This window comes from Lepisosteus platostomus, chromosome 3 (genome assembly GCF_059453375.1).
Source record: "Lepisosteus platostomus isolate fLepPlt1 chromosome 3, fLepPlt1.hap1, whole genome shotgun sequence".
In the NCBI taxonomy this organism is placed as follows: domain Eukaryota; kingdom Metazoa; phylum Chordata; class Actinopteri; order Semionotiformes; family Lepisosteidae; genus Lepisosteus; species Lepisosteus platostomus.
In genome coordinates this window covers 5,297,452-5,319,006 of record NC_142613.1, presented here as the reverse complement: position 1 = coordinate 5,319,006, position 21,555 = coordinate 5,297,452, and the positions used below count along the sequence as shown (strand labels likewise).

At 40.6% G+C, this 21,555-nt stretch overlaps 1 protein-coding gene across 1 annotated transcript; it reads left to right on the top strand.

Moving 5' to 3' along the window:
• The first annotated feature begins 4,892 nt into the window (after nucleotides 1-4,892).
• On the top strand, nucleotides 4,893-21,254 carry atp6v1b2 (ATPase H+ transporting V1 subunit B2). The gene is made up of 14 exons (XM_088624037.1): nucleotides 4,893-5,112; nucleotides 8,963-9,018; nucleotides 9,366-9,464; nucleotides 10,553-10,646; nucleotides 11,745-11,822; nucleotides 13,489-13,628; nucleotides 14,026-14,127; nucleotides 14,649-14,746; nucleotides 15,209-15,332; nucleotides 16,326-16,476; nucleotides 16,915-16,997; nucleotides 17,827-17,931; nucleotides 18,458-18,587; nucleotides 18,913-21,254. Exons 1-14 carry the CDS (start codon nucleotides 4,974-4,976, stop codon nucleotides 19,047-19,049), a joined length of 1,536 nt encoding a protein of 511 aa, XP_088480163.1. The 5' UTR covers nucleotides 4,893-4,973; the 3' UTR covers nucleotides 19,050-21,254.
• The last annotated feature ends 301 nt before the right edge of the window (nucleotides 21,255-21,555 follow it).

Below are 21,555 nucleotides of genomic sequence, written 5' to 3'. Positions count from 1 at the left end.
TCCATTTCAACAAGCTCAGGCCTCCTGTGTTTCTTCTTTTAAAATATTTTGCCAGCACCCTTCTTGGGTTGGACCCTTTAACAGAGTGGCTGGTGTTTTCTGTTCCTTCTGCAATACTGTGTGATCCCACAGTGATAGTTTTTAAAAAGCAAAAATTGAGTTTATAGGTGGATTACGAGGGGCTGTTTGAATTCCTACAATAGAGCAATGCCCCTGTCGGATTAGTTGATTTGATTGAAGTGGGAAGTCGCCAGGTTCAAAAGAGTTTTTAAGGCTCTATTTCTCCCCTTTCTGAGGCTTCTCAATACATCAAATTCATCCCCCACACTCAATACAGTGGTGATTTCCAACCCTCTAGTTTGTTGCTGAATGTATCTCTACACAGAGAGTTCAGAGGTCACTTCTGTGACCGGTAAAGGAATATCCCGCCTGGACTTTGGTGCAGGCTGATATCATGTCCAAGATCATCATATAGGCCATTTCCCAGTTCTCGCTCTGTGCCCTAAGCCCTTCCTCCAAGTCCACACTTCTGTGACGTGGAGCACCTGTGGACTTTATCTGCGTGAGTATTCAAGGGCGAATAAAAAGGGAATCGGGACACTTTGCATGATGTCATGTCTTGCTGGTTACACAGCTCGCGGTGAAACTTCTGTTGTTGATGCTTCTTTTCCAGTGGCTAAGTGCAGGTCGGCAGATATTTTTTTTTAAAGAATTTTTCATGCTCCACTTTCAGTTTGATGAAATTGAATGTCATCTCGTCTATCCCTGCACAGACACGTAGGGACGCGTCGTGTTCATTTATGTTGAGCAGGCTCTTCTCAAAATGGGCGAAGTAAACTAAGGAGAACTTGGCTATATCTCTCTCTGTTTATTCAGAGCTTTGTATTACTAAACACATTTCATATTGTCTGTCCCAGTACAAAAATCATAGTATGAGGAACATTAAATACCTCAAAGCTTTATATTACTAAATATTCCATGTATAAAATACACCGCAGGTACAAAATACTCACCAGTTGAAATGGGGTGACGAAATAAAAGCTTCATGTCAAAACTTCGCACCTAGAATACATACAGTATGAAACTAAAGTAGCCACACACAATTCTATTTTTAAATAACGAGTTATAATACTGTAAAAAAAAAAACAACTTCTCTTTGCTTTGATAGGCTACAACATGAAACATCATCATTCCGCAAAGAATTGTGGGTAGTTCCTTGCAGAGTCCAGAGAAGGGGTCATTGGGGACGGTTGTGAGCACCCCTGTGAAACATCACATTTAGAAACGAGACACCCTGAGCCCTGAGACTTGAGCGAGAACGTGCATACGAAGACCATAAGACTGCGAGTGTGGGTGCTGGGACTTGGCCATAGACGCCAGTTCTTATGCCTGTTTAATGTGGACTGACTCCACAGACTTGTCCTCCTCTTCCTGTTTACAGTGACCACAGTCCGAGCCTGGTTCCTCTTGCTTAGAGTGGACCACGTCCAGGACTTCCTTTTTAAGAAGTACACACTGTAATAATGTACCTTCTGTACAGATCATCTTGGTTGTCTAGCACCGCTGGCCTTAAAAAAACATTACTCATTTTTAATGAAGAATAACTCATTTGAAAGAAGATGTACAACCCACGGTTAAAAAAGGAAATTCGTTCTGTCAAAATATAACGCTTGTTTTGTATATGAGCAAGAAAAATTACACTATGTGGGTTAGAAAAACTCATTTCGCACCTGCTCATGAATTTTATTTTGAATGAACAACTGAGATGATATCTGTTTGTTTGATTCTGTTGTATATGGCTTTGTGTAAACTGCATTTTTTAAAATACACATTACAATAGATTGTTACATTGTGGGTGATGGCTCTATCACTGTGTTTAAAGGATTAAATGTTGGCTGCTTCTTAAGATGAGCAATCCTTCTTACCTTCTTACTATATATTAAAGTATATAGTATAGCACATCCCTTTACCATATATACTGTATGCAGAATACTTTAACTAATAAATAAATACATACCTTGTAACATTTCACTTGTTTTCTGGCAAAGTGCAGAGGCATCAAGGTGATGTTTGTTTAGAAAAACCAAAGCATTGTTATTTTATGTTTCCATTAAAAGCACTGGCTTCTTTGCTTTCTACAGACATGGCCAACCCAAACACAGCACCTGAGAAACTTTGGAATGACAGCCAAAGTGATTGTCAGAGCTCTGGGTTTACACAGCTTCACACACTACAGTTCATACAGATTTCTTTATGAGCTTTAAACAGTAGCGTGTAATTTATTTAGTTTGACTATAATTTGACTGAATATTTCACACAGGCATTTTCTATTGAAGAAATCAGCCACAGGCTCAGCAAAGACAAAAATTCTAGAATTCTGTATTAAATAATATTCACATATAAAAACGAAGTACTAGACGCACATATGATAAAACATCTCTTTTATGGTTATTCTACCTGTTTTATTTTAGAAATCTAGAGATAATATTTATAGGTTGTTTGCAAAACTCTTCAAACAGTCACTCTTGGTAGGGAAAATTGTCTATTTTCTAGGAAGTCTTAGTTCTATTTCTTGTTAGATTATGGAAATTTAATTGGAATTAACTGTAAGACTATATGTCAGTAATTTTCTAGGGGATAATATAGATGGATTTAGATAAAGTAAATCTTGGTTAACTAAGTTTTTATTTTATAACAAATAATATTGTAAATGCACTAAAGCAGAACATATGATATTTATTTTTAGAACATTTTTTTGTAAGTTCCTCAAATTACAGGCAGTATTCATTCAGGGACACACAAGTGTGTCACAATTGCAGTCCCTGCCCCTTAAGGGCACTCCGGCTCGTTCACTTTTCAGTTGATTTTGTGCACCTGTTCCCTGTTCTTGCCTCCCTACAAAAGCCAGACGCTCACTCTGTTCCGGGCTCGACATTGGCTTCCTGAACCAGCCGAGTCCGGGACCTGGAGCGCCTGGTCCCGTCCCCCTTCCCAACCCTTCGCCGGATTCCGCTCAGGCTTTTAACTTTGTCTTGTTCGTCTTGGATTGATCACCCGGCTCTGGACATCTGCTTCACCACGGATTTCCCTTTGGACTCCCTTTTGGACTGTTTGCCCTGACCCCCCCAGTTCGTATCAGCCCTGTTCCTCGTCTCTTCCCTGCGTGTGTTCACTCCCTTCCGGATTGTGTCGTCTGCATAGGGTCTTTAGAAATAGAAATAAATTAAATAGAAATAAAGTGTGATGTAATCTAGCTGGGCTCTGTACTTGAACTATTGCTTTTCTGATTCATGATTCAGGTGAAGTCAGTAAACTACAGATGATACAAAAATAGAAGGATCAGCCAAACACTATAGTTCAGTCAATTACATTTAAAACGATTTAGATAAAAATCCATATTGCAAAAATGCCTGCAGATGACTTTTAAATGCACATGAAAGCGAGGATGTGAATGCAAGTAGTACAACCATCAACTATAACTACAAAAAGGGGAAATGCTGAGCTAGAGGAGGCTGCCTATGACAGAGACAGGTTTTTGTGTTAACTCATCATTTACATCCTCTAGACAAATTCACGACATCCCACTGAAGCTCAGCAAGTGTGAGCCTGGCCAGTACCTGGATGGGTTGGTGGAGCCAATAGGGGGTGCTCACCCTGCGGCCTGTGTGGGTCCTAATGCCCCAGTATAGTGATGGGACACTATACTGTAAAAAGGTGCCGTCCTTCGGATGAGACATAAAACCGAGGTCCTGACTCTCCGTGGTCATTAAAAATCCCCGGGTGTCCCTCGGAAAGAATAGGGGTGTAACCCCACTGTTCTGACCAAATTTCCCCATGAACTTTACCAATCATGGCCTCCTAATAATCCCCATCTATGAGCTGGCTCCATCACTCTGCTCTCCTCCCCACTCAGAGCGTGGGTGTGGGGAGAGAACTGGAGCACTATGGCTGCCGTAGCATCATCCAGCTGGGAGCACTGGTGGTGGTGGAGGAGAGTCCCCGTTACCTGTAAAGCGCATTAAGTGGAGTGTCCAGAAAACTCCTATGTAAGTGAAATGAATAATAATAATAATAACAACAACAACAACAACATTATTATTATTAAATTGTGGAAGCAAATGAAAAGGCGAAATTTTAGGATATGTAGTCAAAAGTGTAGAATACAAATCAAGGGCTGGTACTGTATGTTAAATTGTATAGCACTCTAACAAGACACTTTCCATAAAACTACGTGGAAACAAGTATTCAAATTCCTCGGAGGCATAGACAAAGTCGTCTCAGTGGATTTCTTCAGAATAAACCCAGAAACACGAACCAGAGGATAAAAATTGAAAACGTGAAAATTAAAAGGCTTTTATCAAGAAACGTCACTGCTCTTTCTAATTGGGGATCAACTGGGGATTGTGGTATAGTTGGTAAAATAGTGAAATTCAGAGATATACCAGATTGGAGGATTAACCAACACAAGCTGCAAAATTCCAAAACATTTAGATAGTATTCAAAACTGAGCAGATGTCTCAAGTCTACATTATTCGAACTGATCCAAGTCTCAGAAACAACTAACTCTCCCCCCTTCCCAAGATAAAAGCCTCTGATCCGACAGTGTTAGTGGGGAATCTGAAGACCTGCTGTTCGGCTTTTTACATTTTATGATCAAGAGCGCCATCATTTGCACAATTACAGCGTTGACGATCTGAGTTTGATTTAGTTTTTTGATCAGTTCGAGCTGTGAGGTATTTCGTGAAAAACCCTGCGGGACAGGACTGCCTGGAATGACGTGACAGGCTCTCACAATCAGCACCTAGGCCAGCGCCTCGGCCTCAGCCGCGTCCTTGCGCCAGATCCGCCAGGGAGCTGCTTGCCGACGTCATCGATGACGCGGGGGAGCGGAGGGCCCCCCGCGCATGCGCAGTGGGACTTCTCGCTCCCGTTATAGCGAGTGCTGTGGCAGGTTTTCGCAGTGGTCGTGAAAGATGGCGCTGAAGGCGATCAGAGGGATGGTGAACGGGGCCATGAACGAGCTGTCCTCCACCGTCAGCGGGACCAAAGCTGCCGGGGCCCGCGAACACGTACAGGCTGTGACCCGGGACTACATCTCCCAGCCGCGGCTTAGTGAGTAACAGTCGCAGTCTGGCTTTCTTGTGTAACATCGGGCACCTACAGCACTTGGGGGCAAAAATGTCTTTGATTGTCGCATTTCTGTCGTATTCAACGTCGTGCAGGTAGTACGCGGTGTTCTTGACATGGATGTCATTTTCATTGTTTTTTCCTTGTTATGGATAGGCTTTGAAGATTTCGGATTGCATGGCTGTGCGGGCTGTGATCAGTGATGCGCAGTGCAGTTTGAGAATGAATGACGTTCCCGAGGCACGACTTTTTGTGACCTGTCGTGTTAACATCTTTTGTAAAACGTCTCTTTTCAGCTCTTCCGAAATTAATTGCGTGCAGTTCAGCAGCAGGAATCTTTATGCTCGATTTAGAAGTAGAAACGTGCTGGAGGTCCAGTATACAGACGGAGCGAGGGACAATCAGCTGATCAAAATGACATCTGCCTTTTTTTGTGGTAAAATACCTACTTGCTGCTGGCTTTTATAAGGCAGGTTTTTTTTTTGCAAGTCGATTCCCGTCTGAAAGAAGTGACGAGATAAAAAAATATATATTTTCGATGTGTTGGAGCAAATTTGTTATTATGACCTTAGATAATGTTACGTATTCTCTAACACCAATACTAATGCCCGTGTTCAGGCAGATTAGACGTTTTGCGTTGTTTTTTTTTTGCCCGAATCGTTTCCCTGTTCTGTTTTCTCAAGATGGCCCAGACACCTTTGAAATCAAACGCGTTACAAATGTACGTCAAAGGATGTGTTCATGCATTTGGCCTTGCCAGAGAGAATAGAAGCACCCTTAATTTAACATTTTAACATTAGTGTGCGTTGCAAGGGATGCCTGAAGCTGGAGGTCAGATTAAAGTGATAGGGTTTGCTTTTTAAGAACTGGTACTGTATCAGTTTGAGCAGCAGATGTTTTCTACTGTGGTACAGTATATGCCCCATGTATTTACAATGGAGCAGGCAAATTTTTCAGAGGCACTGAATGGATGATTACAACACCCCTAGCGAAGTTAGTTTAGAAGGAAAGGTTTCATTTTGTATGAATTGCAATGTCTGAAACAGGCGCGAGTTGCATAACTGCAGACATGTTTCCCACAGGAAAACATTGCAAATCACAACAAGTATTTCATATATATGGATATATATAGCAACAACAAATATTTCCAGTCTCACTACTGTTTGAGTTTCTACCCATCAGTAATAACCCGATTGGAAGCTAAATTTCACATGATGTTTTATCTGGATTCCTCTTATCCTTTGTGCTAGTGCTGAAAAGGATTTTGACCATGAAGTGCTTTGTTTTGCGGTAGGTATACAGTAGGTATATATTTCAATTTGCAGCATGGTAACTTAAAATCAGCACCAGCATTGTTAACTATAGTCTTAAAGGCTGCAGTGAATACTGAGGAGAGAGGTATTTTATACTGGTAACATTATTAGAAATGTATAAATACAAGCTGTAAGGAAAATGAGCCTTGTACTCCAAATTCAGTCTTATTAGTCTTCTCATAATGGTTTGTTTTCAGCCTGTTATGTGAAACTGTGATATCTAAAATGCCTGCCAACAGTATATCTACAAGAGTAGCGTACTTCAGTTCACAGCCCGTGTTTTGGGGAAAACCTGATTTCTAATTTTCTCCTCCGCCTGCCAGACATGGATCTGAGTCACAGACTGTAAGATGGCACTGTCTCACGGAAGATATTGTGCTGCGATCTAAAGGAAACACTGATTTCTGACTAGCAGGACAACACGTGACACCACCTGAGAATGATTAAGGCCTAGGTTTTGCTTGGCACTAGAGAGTGCCGAGTATAACTGCATGCCAGTTGAACAGAGATGTGCTATTTTCTTCACAATTGTTAATGCAAACACTGACAGAAATTCATATTTTAGAGAGAAATGTCCGCATTGGGGAGATGAGTCGATTGCACAGTATTTTGATCCATCTGATCCGTTTTGTTCCTGATGAGGAACAAAAGCAAGCATGTATTATCTCTTAACATTTGTAAATCAATATTGTCCCAATATAACATAATGATTTAAATATCTGGTGCCTTATGGCTTATGTCCAAGAGTCTGCAATTTGAAAAACCTGATTTGGAGTGGTACTGTTATATAGATAGATTGATGACAATAAGTAGTTCGTAGGTAATTCATACCTTAAGGAAAAAGTAAAAACTCTGAAGTCGTTTGTGTTATTCAAAATAATTGAAGAATTGAAGAATTGCCAAGATGATTTAATCGCCTTTTTATTTAGATTTTTAAAAATATTTGTGCTCTAGAACAGGGGTTCGCAGTGCTGATTCTGGAGGGCTTTGAGTTACACAATTGAATCTTTAACTGACTACATAGTAGGACTGATTTGAACTGTTTCACCATTTTCAGCGTTTAAACCTGTTGGAGGTCACCTTTTAACTGTTGCGTTTCATAAGTACTTTGAGTAGAAAAAATCAAAACTCAGAAATATTCCAATCAAGCAGCTTGTTAGCTCTGTTAAAGCTTCACGAGGGGTTATTGTGCTCAGCTGGAATGAAACCTGGCAGGTGTTGATGTCTCCAGGGCCAGCACTAGGAACCCTGGCTATAGGAGCAGTGGCCCAAGAAGGCCACAAGAATTTTTATCTTCTGCTACCATGGAAAAATGTCCCGAAAAAGTCCCCTTTCTGTCTTGTGACCTGGTCACCATCATTCTCTAGTCAGCTTCCTGAGAGACTGGAAAGGGGAACTCGGAGCTTTCTGACTGTGCTCCTGGTGCGTGACTGTTCTGGGATGGGGTGCTTAATTTGTACTGCTGTACTGCTCCCTCAAGTATGGTAAGCAAGGCATTTCACACTTCCACACTGCAGATTACTTGTTACAATACAATGCCAGGATTCATCTGAGTTCACAGCGGATTTAAAGGAACAGTGCGTGTCTTTTAACATGGAGTGGAATTCCAGACAGGGAACCAGAAAGGAAGTAGGTGCGATTGGTGGTTGCCATGGGTGCTTTGTGTGGCTCATGGTGGAAGAGTTAGTGAGTAGAAAGTCCAAAGAGAGGAAAAAACACACTTCTAAATTTTAAGAAGGTGCTGTCCAGAGAGAAAACAATACGAGAGAGTTAGCAGAGTATAAACGATAAACTATATGTACTGTAAGTTGGGCTGTACCCATAAACCTTGAATTGTACTGCATGCGCTTAGGCAATACTTCAGAAACACTTTTAGTCAATCATTAACCACAGAGCCTTGTACATTTTTCTGTTTTCCTTGTGGTTTCCCAGGAGGTGCTTGAGCCCCAGAGCACTCGCAGAATGAACGACTAGTTCTGTGTTTGGTGCCATAAAAGTCTGTTCTGTCTCACATGCTCTGTCGGTCTCAATGGTCTCAATCATGCAAGACTGAAACAAGTTGGTCACATGGACAAAAAAAAAACATAGTGTGTTTTTAAAGTAAACCAATGATGATCTATCCTTCTGGCCAATATATTGCCTTCTGTGTCTGTGTCTAAATGGCTTTACGTTTAAATCAGTCAGACTGCTTGAGTGAAGCTCAAGCAGATCCCATACCTGATACTCCTTTGCAATTAAAATTAGCTTTAATCCCAAAACGGCACATGACATTTCATGACAAATGGGAACCTTTAGTCATATCAGCCTCAAGGAAAATCATGACACACGAAACCAAATAGCCTAGAATTGCAATCAATGCCCAGATTTTAAACAACTTATATCTGATACACTGTTTCAAACAATTTGTGCCTGTAAAGGTAAATGTGTGTTTGAAATAATTCTGAGCTGATTTATATGGCAGGGACCATTATAGAACACTATACTGTATATATCATAGCTGATGCCTTTTGATTTCTCAACAGCTTATAAAACTGTGTCTGGAGTCAATGGACCTCTGGTCATTTTGGATCAGGTGAAGGTAAGAAAAGGTTTCTACAAAGATAGTTTTCTTAAAACTCAACAAAAACATGTTTTTCATTGTGACTTCAGGTTCTAACTTTTGATCTAGTTGTGGCACACTTGGCTTTCTGAGTTTTCACTTTAATAGAATGCTTTAATTTCACAGGGTGTCTCAAGCTTAGTGACCATGCTTGACTTCCAGTAATACAGCTGTCAATGTGGTAGTGTTGTGTTACTAATTATAATTGTCCACATTAATATTATGCAGTCAAGCAGTCCAGAACACTGAATAAAACGAGGTGGTGTAGAAGTAGCAGGATAAACACTGTAGATGTAAATACAGTGTATTATTCCTCTCTTTTCCAGTTTCCACGGTATGCAGAGATTGTGCATCTGACTCTTCCTGATGGCACCAGAAGAAGTGGACAAGTGCTGGAAGTCAGTGGATCTAAAGCAGTCGTGCAGGTCAGATTACTCTTGGATAGCTCCTTTATCTGTTGGAATGTACTGTTTGTGTTGCATAATGTGACTTGCAGATACTGCAGCTGTCATGAAGAAGTGTGGTAAGTTGAATGGTCTTGCGTTTTACAAGATGTATCATCAAGCTACAGATCTAGTGACTTACACAGTGAAGCAAAAATACCACACAGAATAAATCATGGGCAACAACATGCAGGGTTCTAGAGCAGCACACTTGAGTATTAAGCGTTATGGCAGAGCAAAGATGTGAACAAGAGTGCTTGACGAACAGCGAAGCCCCTAAGCTGCAGTGCATAGTCTGAACATTCATTGCCAATGTAGGTGGCAAATTTAACATGAAGTTATGTCATTCGCCTTTATGGTCAATTAATTAATAAAGCAGACAGAAATGCTAGATATAAGTAGATGGAAGTTATTTAAATTGGTTCTGCTGAAATTTGGGTGGTAGCTAAACAGTAAAACATCACTTTTACCAGGTATGCAGAAATCCACTTGTAATAGTCTGCAGGTTTTAATAAGAATCATGTCTGCCCAGGACAGTCTAATTCTGGGTAGTGGTTGATTCTCACAAGCAAACATTGTCAATTAAAGGACAGTTGAAATTCACTGCTACTTTTAATTTTTATGTTCAGTTAAGAATAGGGCAGATGAACAGCATGATTTTGTTAATAGCAGCTTAAGGCATAGAATTAACAAAATGCTTCACCTTTTTGTTATTATAGTGTAGTGAATGAAGTCTGTTCCTGTACTACAAGAACTTGTGCACACATGTACTGCCTCCCTACACACAGCTCGTGCCTGGAGAGGCGAAAAACTATTAGACCTTGGACCCCCAGAGATTTCCTCTTCCCTTTTTGGAGTTTTTGTTTTGTCTTTCCTCCATGCCTGATGATTACAGTGATACCCGATGATACACTAAACTACTTTACATCCACTTACTCAAGTTTCCTTTTAATTTATTGAACTGTACAACCCTGTCTGCATAGTCTGTGTAAATAACTGTGAAAGCGCTCTGTGACCGATTGCTGTGAAGGGGACTATATAACAATATGGAATTGAATTTGTACTCCCAGGTGTTTGAAGGGACGTCTGGGATTGATGCCAAAAAGACGAGCTGTGAATTTACAGGAGATATTCTGCGCACACCTGTGTCAGAAGACATGCTGGGTATGTACACATGCATGAAGTACATTTGATACCGTGTTGCCAGGCTAAATAAGGCAAAGTTTCAAAGTGTATTATTTACAGAACATTATTTAGGACATATTTGAATCAAGAGCACACAATCACATTTTCATAGTTGGACACTATTGTCCTAACCATACATTACAGGAAAGTTTTGTTTTTTGTATTTCAAGACATGATCTGTCCTTACACACTGAAATCTTTATAGATTACATTGTTACAGCATCAAAAAAATGTTGTTTTTTTTTACCACTGATACACTAGACAGAAATTCTCCAGATGTAAAGTGAGCTCTGCATAGGGCCTAATATAACAGTACAGGTTCTGAGTCAACACTGCTTTTGTCCGCTTAGCTCAGTGCAATAAGAGGATAAATAAAATTTTCATCTTCTAGTCATTTTAGGAAAGCGATCCAAAAGGGAGACAGATGGGATATAGAGTTAAAGGAGTAGAATTCAAATCACAGACTGTTATGCTCAAATTTAACAATACAATAGTAAGACCTCTAGAATATTCTGTGCAATTTTGGTCACTATAATGCAAAAAATATATTGCTGATCTGGAATCATTCCTGAGATGAACAACCAGATACATTCCTAATGTACGTGTAGGACATTACTTCCAGGCTAAAAGAACCAATTTGCTTTAGTCTTGAACAGAGAAGAGACTATAAAGGGACCAGATTGCAAGGTTCAGATTCCTCAAAGACATAAACAAAGTCGCCTCAGAATCAACAGTGAAACACGAACCAGAGACCACAAAGGAAACTACTGGGAAGCGCTTTTAAACCTGAGAACCGGAGAAGCTCTTTTATAATGTGATACAGAACAAGGTACCCAGCTGTGCTCTTGAAGTTGGCACTCGAGAAGAGAAAGAAGGATTAGGTCCTCGGATCAATTGGATACTAAAGAGCAAACAAGCTCGATGGGCTAAATGATCTTTTCTCATTTGTGACCTTTTTTATGTTCTAATTGATAATACAGTGGTATAAACTCCTTTGCGTGGAGTATTTTATGAGTTGAGGAACTTCATTTTGATTATGTGTTTCCATACTGAACGGGAATCTTGTTTTCTTTCTAGGGCGTGTTTTCAACGGATCAGGAAAACCAATTGACAGAGGCCCCACCGTAATGGCAGAAGACTATCTGGACATTATGGGTATGGTCTGAGCTCTGTCAGACAGAAATGCCACGTACAGGTGAACGGCCTGTATGAGCTGAGGCTTACAAGTGTGCCGGACTCCTGTCTCTGAGTCTCTGGTTGAATTGCGGTGTGCAGGAAGGGTAGTTGTTTACTTGTTCTTACTGATATATTACCGTATGTGTTTTGCACTACACACATCGGTTCCCAAGTTACAAACTGTGCACGCTTAACATATCCTGACAACATGGCTTCAAAGAAGAGTTCCTGTGGCATCTCCAGCCACCCATCTATTTTGTAACAACTTTGTCAAATTCATGGTCACGGGACAGCCGGAGCCCATCTTGGCAAAAATACTGGGTGCAAGGCAGGGTACACCCTGGATGGGACCCCAGTCCATCGCCGCTGAGCATGCACACACCAGAGCCAATTAACCTACCGGTATGTCTATGGACTGTGGGAGGAAACTGGAGCACCCAGAGCAAAGCCAAGCAAAACATTGGCCAACCCCATGAACACAGCACTTCAGGAATTGAACCCAGGGCCCTAGTGCTGCGAGGTAGCAATGCTAACCACTGTGCCACTGTGCCGCCCCTCTTATGGCAACTGAAACTGGAAAAGGGCAGCACTGGAAAGTACAGTTGACCATACTTCATTGAATATTGCTTAATTAAATGAATTGGTTAATTGCGTCACATACAGCTAGTCCCATTTTAAGCGCCCCGTGTTTTAGAAATGCATAATTCAGTTAAACCTTAGATGAATAATTTGCTGAATTGACTATAGATGAATGATATTGGATTATTTTATGCATTTTATTATCTAGATAACTGCATGAACAGTTTCCTGTTAGTACAAAATGCAACCGTGTGATCCTCATTGCTGCCTGGCCGTGCCAGTTACAAAGAAGCAGATCACAGTGTGACAAATCAGATGCAGGCTAGACTTTTTGGGGTGGGATAAGACATCGGGGTCTGTGAAAGGTGAGAGAGAGTACCAATAGAAACTGCTTAAGTGTGATTAAAAGTGAGTACATTTCTGTATGCAAAGGGTTGTAGAAGTGTGGAAAAAGCTACCCAGCTATGATGTAGGAGCCAGTACCCAATATCGGAATCAGTTGGATGCGACAATCCTTGCATCAATTAGCTACTAATTACCAGACTATGTAGACCGAATGGGCTCCCCTTTTATGTTCTGTTATGTAACCATTCTAATGTTCTAGTCTGGTGTGAAAGCTGGACAGCATGCTTAGAATGACTTTTAATACTGTACATTGTTACAGACTTCAGAAATATTGAAAAGAAATGAATACAAGACTCTTAAATTACCACGCACTCTATGCTTTCCTCTGTGTTTAGGCACAGTGTTTTGATCAAATTTAACAGAAAAGGGTAATGATACAAGTCATTTACAGTACAACCCTACTATCAGTATTTTGGTTTTATTTTGCCTGTGTATCGCAAAATCCATTGTTAGGGGGTCAACAGTGAATGGGATGTACACTAAACATGTTATTAAAATAAATATGAAAAAGTTATCATTTCCTTTTGTAAAGATAAGAATATATTTATGACCTCCCTATCACCACTGTCTTTTTTACCATTTTCAATAATCCATAATACCTTCATTCCAAATAGGTGCGCTCATATCAGGCCCTCTAAGTTGCCCCGATGATGTGTTGCAGGCCAGCCCATTAACCCCCAGTGCCGTATCTACCCTGAGGAGATGATCCAGACTGGCATCTCTGCCATCGATGGGATGAACAGCATAGCCAGAGGCCAGAAGATCCCCATCTTCTCCGCTGCTGGCTTGCCACACAACGAGGTGGGGAAAAACCTGACCTAAACTGAACATGGGAACAAGTAATAGGTTTATTCCATGCTGAAAAAAAGAAGAAAGAAAACACAACGTTTCAGCCGTGGAGCCTTCTTCAGGTGTGAGGAACCTCCACAGCAGGCTCCACAGCAGGTGTGAGGAACCTCACACCTGAAGAAGGCTCCACAGCTGAAACGTTTTCTTTCTTCTTTTTTTCAGCATGGAATAAACCTATTACTTGTTCCTTTGCAGCCTACACGTGCTGACGCAGCTCCCCACCTGAACTACTAAACTGAGCATGCTTGACCAGTACAGCAAATTTTAAGCAGCCTGTTGGTTTCCAATGCAGTGAGGTGTCTTGTGCACAAAAGACTGAAGACCTTTGCTAACTTGACTCTTGATTCAGATTGCTGCCCAGATCTGCCGCCAAGCTGGTCTCGTCAAGAAGTCCAAAGATGTGATGGATTACAGTGAAGAAAACTTTGCCATTGTTTTTGCGGCCATGGGTGTAAGCATTTTATCTTCGTATTTATCTTCACTCAGTTAATTTCTTTTTAATTAATCTTTTTTTTTTATTATTAAAGTTCTCTTTGGTTTGGTTTAATTAATTAAACCATGCTAGGAATTTTATAGGTGCCCCAGATCATTTTTTAAAAGAGAAAAAAGTGCATGATTCAAACAGCATGGAGGACTAGTAATGTTCTATTACTATTTATGCAGATTTTTCTGTTAGGGTTTGTGGTGCAGGGGATTCTTTGTCATTTGAATATGTTGATAAAAATATATAGTGGTACCACAATGTTCCACTTGCACACTGTGTCTTTGGAATAATATATATTTTCACTTCGTTTTTCCCATAATGCCATGAGTGTCGTGCATGTGAAATGCTAATTTAGGATGATTAAAAACATTTCAGACAATGTACTTTTAAATTATGCTTACGTAAACTTGGTTTAAAAAAAATAACTATGTGGATTTTTCACGCAAAACTTAGTACATATTGATGATGTTGAAATGTTGTTACCTCAGGTGAATATGGAAACCGCAAGGTTCTTCAAATCGGACTTTGAAGAGAATGGCTCTATGGACAACGTGTGTCTCTTCCTGAACTTGGCTAATGATCCCACGTATGTCTCTCCTTGCTTTCTGTTGTCTGTTTAGGAAAGTTTGAGGGAGATTAATATTTATTGGTGTGGTCTGATTAGTATGCAGCGTAAGATGTCATTGATAAGAATAAGACAAGCAAATCTCTTTTTTTTGCCCACTCAATGTTATACCTACTGTATCTGAAAACTATAGCAAATTCATTCAACATCAGGTATAAAATAAAACTCATTATTAATGGATCAGCAAATTGGGCCAAACAATGTCTAGGTCGTAGTGTAGCTGCTGAATTCATGACGGACATTGTTTTATTTTCTCATTTAAGACAGTTTTGGATAATTTTACTATACAAACCTGAATGTATAATGTGTATCTAAAAATATTTAGGTGCAGAGAATTAAAATGTCATAACAGGAGAAAGAGGATTGTTGCAGTTCATGTGTTTTTGGGGTTTTGATTAATCGCTTGGTCCGGCGTCCTTATAGAATTGAGCGCATCATCACTCCACGGTTGGCTCTGACCACAGCCGAATTCCTGGCCTACCAATGTGAGAAACACGTGCTGGTCATCCTGACGGACATGAGCTCCTACGCTGAAGCTCTGAGAGAGGTATTTCGTCTGACTCGCCGTTTTTTTACATTTTAGCACCTATGCCAAAGTAATACATAACAGAGGCCTTCCATCTCATTGTAAAATTTAGGAAAATGCGAAGATGCCTGTTAAATGATGGAAGTGGTAAGCCGGGTTCTCGGGACTGTTTTTTTTAGAAATCCATCGATCTGATACTGTTACACCTTTAGTTAGGGGAATTTGGAATCTACTACAGCAGAGATCACCAGATCTGGTCCTGGAGAGCCGCAATCCAGCAGGTCACCATTAGGCCACCCCAGTTTCTAAAGACATGGAGCAGTTCTGCTGTGATCAGTGATCACCTGAACAATTTAGAGATAATTTATAATAATACTTCTTTACACTTATATAGCACTTTTCTGGACACTCCACTCAAAGCGCTACAGGTATTGGGGATCGCCTCCACCACTACCAATGTGTAGCCCCACCTGGATGATGTGACGGCAGCCATAGTGCACCAGTATGCTCCCCTACACCAGCTCTCAGTGATGAATCCAGTTCATGGATGGGGATTATTAGGAGGCCAGTGTCCCGGCCAGGTCTCCCCAGGTAAAGGGCAAGGGGAAATTTGGCCGGGACACTGGGGTAACACCCCCTACTCTTTTCGAGAAACACCCTGGGATTTCTAACGACCACAGAGAGTCAGGACTTCGGTTTAACATCTCATCCGAAGGACAGCGCCTTTTTACAGTATAGTGTCCCCATCACTTTACTGCAACGTTAGGTTCCAGCAGCAACCTTGGTTTTTCCCAGGAGGTCTCCCATCCAGGTCCTGACCAGGCTCCCACCTCCTGAGCTTCAGTGGGCTGCCAGTTGTGAGTAGTAGGGTGGTATTGCTGCTGGGTATTTAGGACTAAAATCTAAGTAATCTTCATCCCTGAAGGACCTCCGTTCTCTAAATTGAATACGTTTCTTGTTTGATTCATCAGGAGCTCCCAGCGTGGCTTGAGGTTTTGCTGTTGTCGTTCCCAGGTGTCTGCGGCCAGAGAGGAGGTGCCTGGCCGGCGGGGTTTCCCTGGATACATGTACACAGACTTGGCCACCATTTACGAGAGAGCTGGCCGAGTGGAAGGCAGGAATGGGTCCATCACGCAGATCCCCATTCTCACCATGCCCAATGACGGTAAGCGCTGGGCCGTTTCAACCGCGCAGAACCACCGTTCGATTCGGTTGTCCGGGGGCCGTGTGGACAGGAAGGACAACTGTTGTGGAAGTCGCAACTAAAACACCTTTTTAAAATGACACAATCTGATGAATAGAGCCGCATGTTAACTTGTGTGGCAGCAGTGTTACAAATTTAAAGACGTAGATGGAGACCACTTTGAAAAACCCGCTATCTGCTACAAATGGTATTGCTGAACTAGTAGGAGACACTCTTCTCTTTGGATCACAATTTCCAGTCCCAGTGAGGTGACCAGAGACATTGTGCTGTAGAAGTTGACACATTAAATCAGGGCCCTGACTACTTGCATTAAAGTAAGGCCCTTTTTAAAAAGTATCTAATGATTGTGCTCATAGGGCCCTCCTGTTCGTGGTTTCATATGCAGCTTTTCTTTTTCAGATATTACTCATCCTATCCCTGACTTGACTGGCTACATCACAGAGGGTCAGATCTATGTAGACAGACAACTGCATAATAGGCAGGTGAGTGGATGTGGTCACAGTGATGTGCAGCTTGGAGGTTCTGTTTCAAGGCATGTTCATTAAGTTCTTGTTCGAGTGTTTATGGCAATACAGCTGTGTTAATTTTAATATTGATAACTATATAGAGTTAATGACCTGCATTCACTTCTTTGATTTGTTAGGTCAGGGCTTGGTGTCTAATTTTTGACACCATGGAATTAAAGTTTATGATGTTATCCCCTCCCATTTTTTCATACCCAATATTGTTTGAGATAAAGGTCAAAATGAAGGGTCTTTACCTTTCATTCTACCAGAACTGTGATCTGGTATATTTTTAGTCTTTCCATGATAATATTCTAGAAATGGGCTTTGTTTGGCAGACGTGTAACTTGAAAGCTAAACTCGAGCTTCATTTTTCACTTCCTCGGGTGTTTTATGACTTAATTAAAACCCAGACGTGATTTAAAAAATGAAGACAAATGGAAGAGTGAAACAAAAAGCCAAAGCTGATCGATTTATTCATAGGAAAACCCTGAAGTTCAAGAATGAGGAAATATGGCCAAGGAGGCTACAAAGTCCTACCTTTTTGAACCGCCTGTACCTTATTGAAACGCGGTTAAGCAGCCAAAATGCCTCCATATTTCACAGATTTTCCACTATTGTTTGGTAAAACAAATCTGGATGAAAGGCATACCATTCCCGCTACATAATGAATGCATTTATTAAACCTGCCCTTGCTGTTAACCCTGTGATTATCAAAAGCCGTCATTCCATATCGTTCAGTTGAAGTGGTCTGACAGAATGAGACAGTGAGAACAGACGAGCAGCTGATACTCTCGTCTCCCTGCAGATCTACCCCCCGATCAACGTACTGCCCTCCCTGTCCCGACTGATGAAATCCGCCATCGGAGAGGGAATGACTCGGAAGGACCACGCGGATGTGTCCAATCAGCTGGTCAGTACTGAGTGGTCTAATCTCCAGATGCTGCGTACATGTCCATCACCTGATTTCATACCTTGTGACCCCAACCAGCAAAGTTTCATGTGCGAACACACAAAGGTTCTCCTAAATGCCTTGCTGGCTTGGGAAAAAAAAGCTTCACAATCAGAAAAGTCATTTCAATTCACTTAAGTGCTACTGACTTTTTTTTTTATTGGCTTTTAGTGAGCCATAACTCTCACACAGGATGGTTTTCAAAGCTTTCAGATGGCTTGAACAGCTATCAAGACAGTAGATTTGGGACAAGGGAATTTATTTTGATGCCGTTGTCAGTGTGCCAGTTTTCAGGCTTCTCTTTGTATAGGATTTTGTTTCATTTTTTTAGGTCAAGGCTTTGTGTCTGATTCATAGCACCAGGGGGAAAAAGCACAAAAAGGCTTTAGAAAGTAGAATCCCTTTTTCCTATACCTGTAAGTGCTGAAAGAACTATTCATGACTGGGGATTCCGATGCTATTTTAAAGCCCACTCTCTTCCCTGCAGTACGCTTGCTACGCCATAGGCAAAGATGTCCAGGCTATGAGGGCGGTAGTGGGTGAGGAGGCTCTGACCGCAGATGACTTGCTGTATCTGGAGTTCCTGCAGAAGTTTGAAAAGAACTTTATTTCTCAGGGTAAGAATGCTGACTTCTGATCGTGTCTGATGATATACTACTTTCAGTTACACAAATTGCCCTTTAATACAATTGATTATATTGCACACATCTGTTTGTGTAGTCTGTGAAAGCGCAGTGTGACAGCTTGCCGTGAACGGCGCTATAAGCAATAAAATTGACTTGAATTCTGAGACGTTTTGGCCCATGTGCAGAAGGCTCCTCAATTCCTAAAATATCCTCATGATCTTTGACAATGCTGCGGGCGCCACCTTGTGGCCATTTGTAATAGCGCCCCACCACCCAAGCTGCTGTCTGAATTTCTTCCAATGCCTCGTGTCTGCAGGTGCCTATGAGAACCGCAGTGTTTATGAAACCCTGGACATTGGCTGGCAGCTGATGCGAATCTTCCCCAAGGAGATGCTGAAGAGAATCCCGCAGAGCACTCTGGCCGAGTTCTACCCCAGAGACTCCAAACACTAGCTCCGTTCGACTTCCCCTCGCAGATCAATCTCCTGCCGTGTCCTCCCCTCTTTCTGTTTGTGCTGTTGTCTGTTGCTCGTTATTTAAGCCAGATGAACATATTGTGGAAGCTTCAGTGTTGCTGTATAATTACACCTTACAGAGTTTAAAATATCTACAACCCTTTTGGAAGTCGGGGCTTGTGAGTTAAATGATTGGAAAGTATAGCCATTTCCTGTAGAATAAAATAATTAGGTACTGGCGCAACAAAGGCAAATGACTTCATCATGCTGCTATTGGACACCTTTCTGTATCCATGATTGCAGTGCCACTACAATGACCGGTCTTTCACTTTATCTGGTACAAAGAGATTTGGTACAATATGGACATACAGTAATGGAATTGGAAAATCTTCTAGGGATATCAACAAAGCCACGTATAGTGCCAAACAATGATATTAAAGTAGGCCATCACATATCTTGTTTAGGTAATGTGCATCTTAGTCATTTAAAAATGCCAAAAAAAACGTTAGACATGCTAGTGCTAAATTCTCTCTAAAATTACAAATCTGAGTGGATGTTATTGGGAGCGCTCAAAGGGTAGTGCCATTTGTAGTTTTCCACTTTGCTTTACAGCTCAATAAGTTATTTTTCAGGTGGAGCTTGTCTGCATTTTTTGGTTATCTTTTGTGTCTTTCTGGGAATAGATTAAATTATTTTGTGTTCAATACACTACAGTCTCAATTGCTACTGTACCATTCCGCACAGTCAATTTCTGGATATGTTTCTGTGGTTTCAGCTGAGGAGGTGTTTCTGAATGGACATTCAGAACTTTCTGAATGCAGTGCACTGTGGGACATTTATGAAAGCCTTAGATATTTCAGAATGCTTTTCAGTAAGTAATTATACAAGAGTTCACCAGGACTGTAATTCAGTGAAGCGTACTTTTTCAGCAAATCCATTTTTCTGAATGAAATATTGTCCTAAAGTTTCTTTCAACTATTTTGAGAAATATTACTCTGGGCTTGAAATTCACATCTCAAGATTACTTAAAACCAAGAAGTCTTAGGTGGACAGCTAGCAACAAGCTGAATGTTCTCGTCTGTGTGAATCTTATGTTGTTGTTAGTACAAATTGGTTGAGGTAATTCAAGAAATGATCAGTTTTGTAAAGAACATTGTTTTTAGCATTATAATATTGCTGCTTCTGTTACTTAACCCAGACATGACGGCATGTTCTCATTACTTCTGACCTCCTGCCCAAGAAACTGGATGCTGTTGAATGTGGAGTTCCGTATTCCTACAAGGCATTACAATTGTTTAGTTTAACTGGTGTGGTATTAAACACAATTTTGATTTCTTTGTTTTTAGTATCATTGCAGCTACGTAAGTACAATATACAGTATATTATGCTGTAGTAGTTCAAGTAGGGAGCTGCGTCAGCATGCATACAGTAGGCTGCAAAGGAACAGGTAACAGGTTTATTCCATGCTGAAAAGAAAAGAGAAGGCTTCACAGTGAAAACGTTGTGTTTCCTTTCTTTTATTTTCTGCATGGAATAATACCATTACCTGTCCCTTTGGATATTATACTGTATATTCACTGCATCTGCTTTATAATGATAATCTATTCAGATATACAAAGATGGATTAATCTACATTTAGTACTGTAAAATGGATAGTCCTCAATACACTCACTGAAACCAATACTATATTGCTAGTGATCTATAATTATTTTCTATGCATCAAAGGAATGTACTTTGAAGCCAGTACATTTATATATACACAGTAAGAGAAAGAATGGATATTTTAAACTTTGTTAATTTTAGACAAAAACATGTCTTTTAGCATATCTGTTAACAGTTGACTGTGATCCCTGAATAACACACTCTGATAAAACTCTTCTGTGCTATACAAAAACGCAGACATGGCTTTTTTTGTTGGAATTTTGATAAACTATTTTAGGTTTTTTTGCTAAGTGTGTTGTATTTCAATTCATTGTTGCCATTGGTAAGTCTGAACATTGTATTAGCATTAGGTGCTGTTACGGTATGTTTTATTTGGTCACCAGTGCATTCCATGAGACTTCCAGATATATATATATGAACTTATATATTTATTTAATATTTGCCCCACTGTTGCAATAACGCATGTAATTCAATTTGTCTATAAAACTGTCATCTGTACTTGGAATAGATTTGGTGAATAAATATAGTTACTGTTAAAAAATGTTGTTTTTTCATTTTGTGTTCCCCAACATATCATAAGTATATATACAAATTAATTGTCTCACTTTTTACAAAGCTGGTAATACAAAAGAGCACAGTCAAGTGGTTTTGGCTTACATACATCAATCAGTTTAACTGCCACACAATGATTATCAGATTGGTTTTTATTAGCTGGAATATGCCATCCTCTATCACTTTGGTCCACATGATAAAGAGTCGATAACTTTGCAATAATGTGTTCAACCTTGGAATACAGGTATTTTCACGATTAGTTAGGTCTATGTGCGGCTGGAGTAAAAATC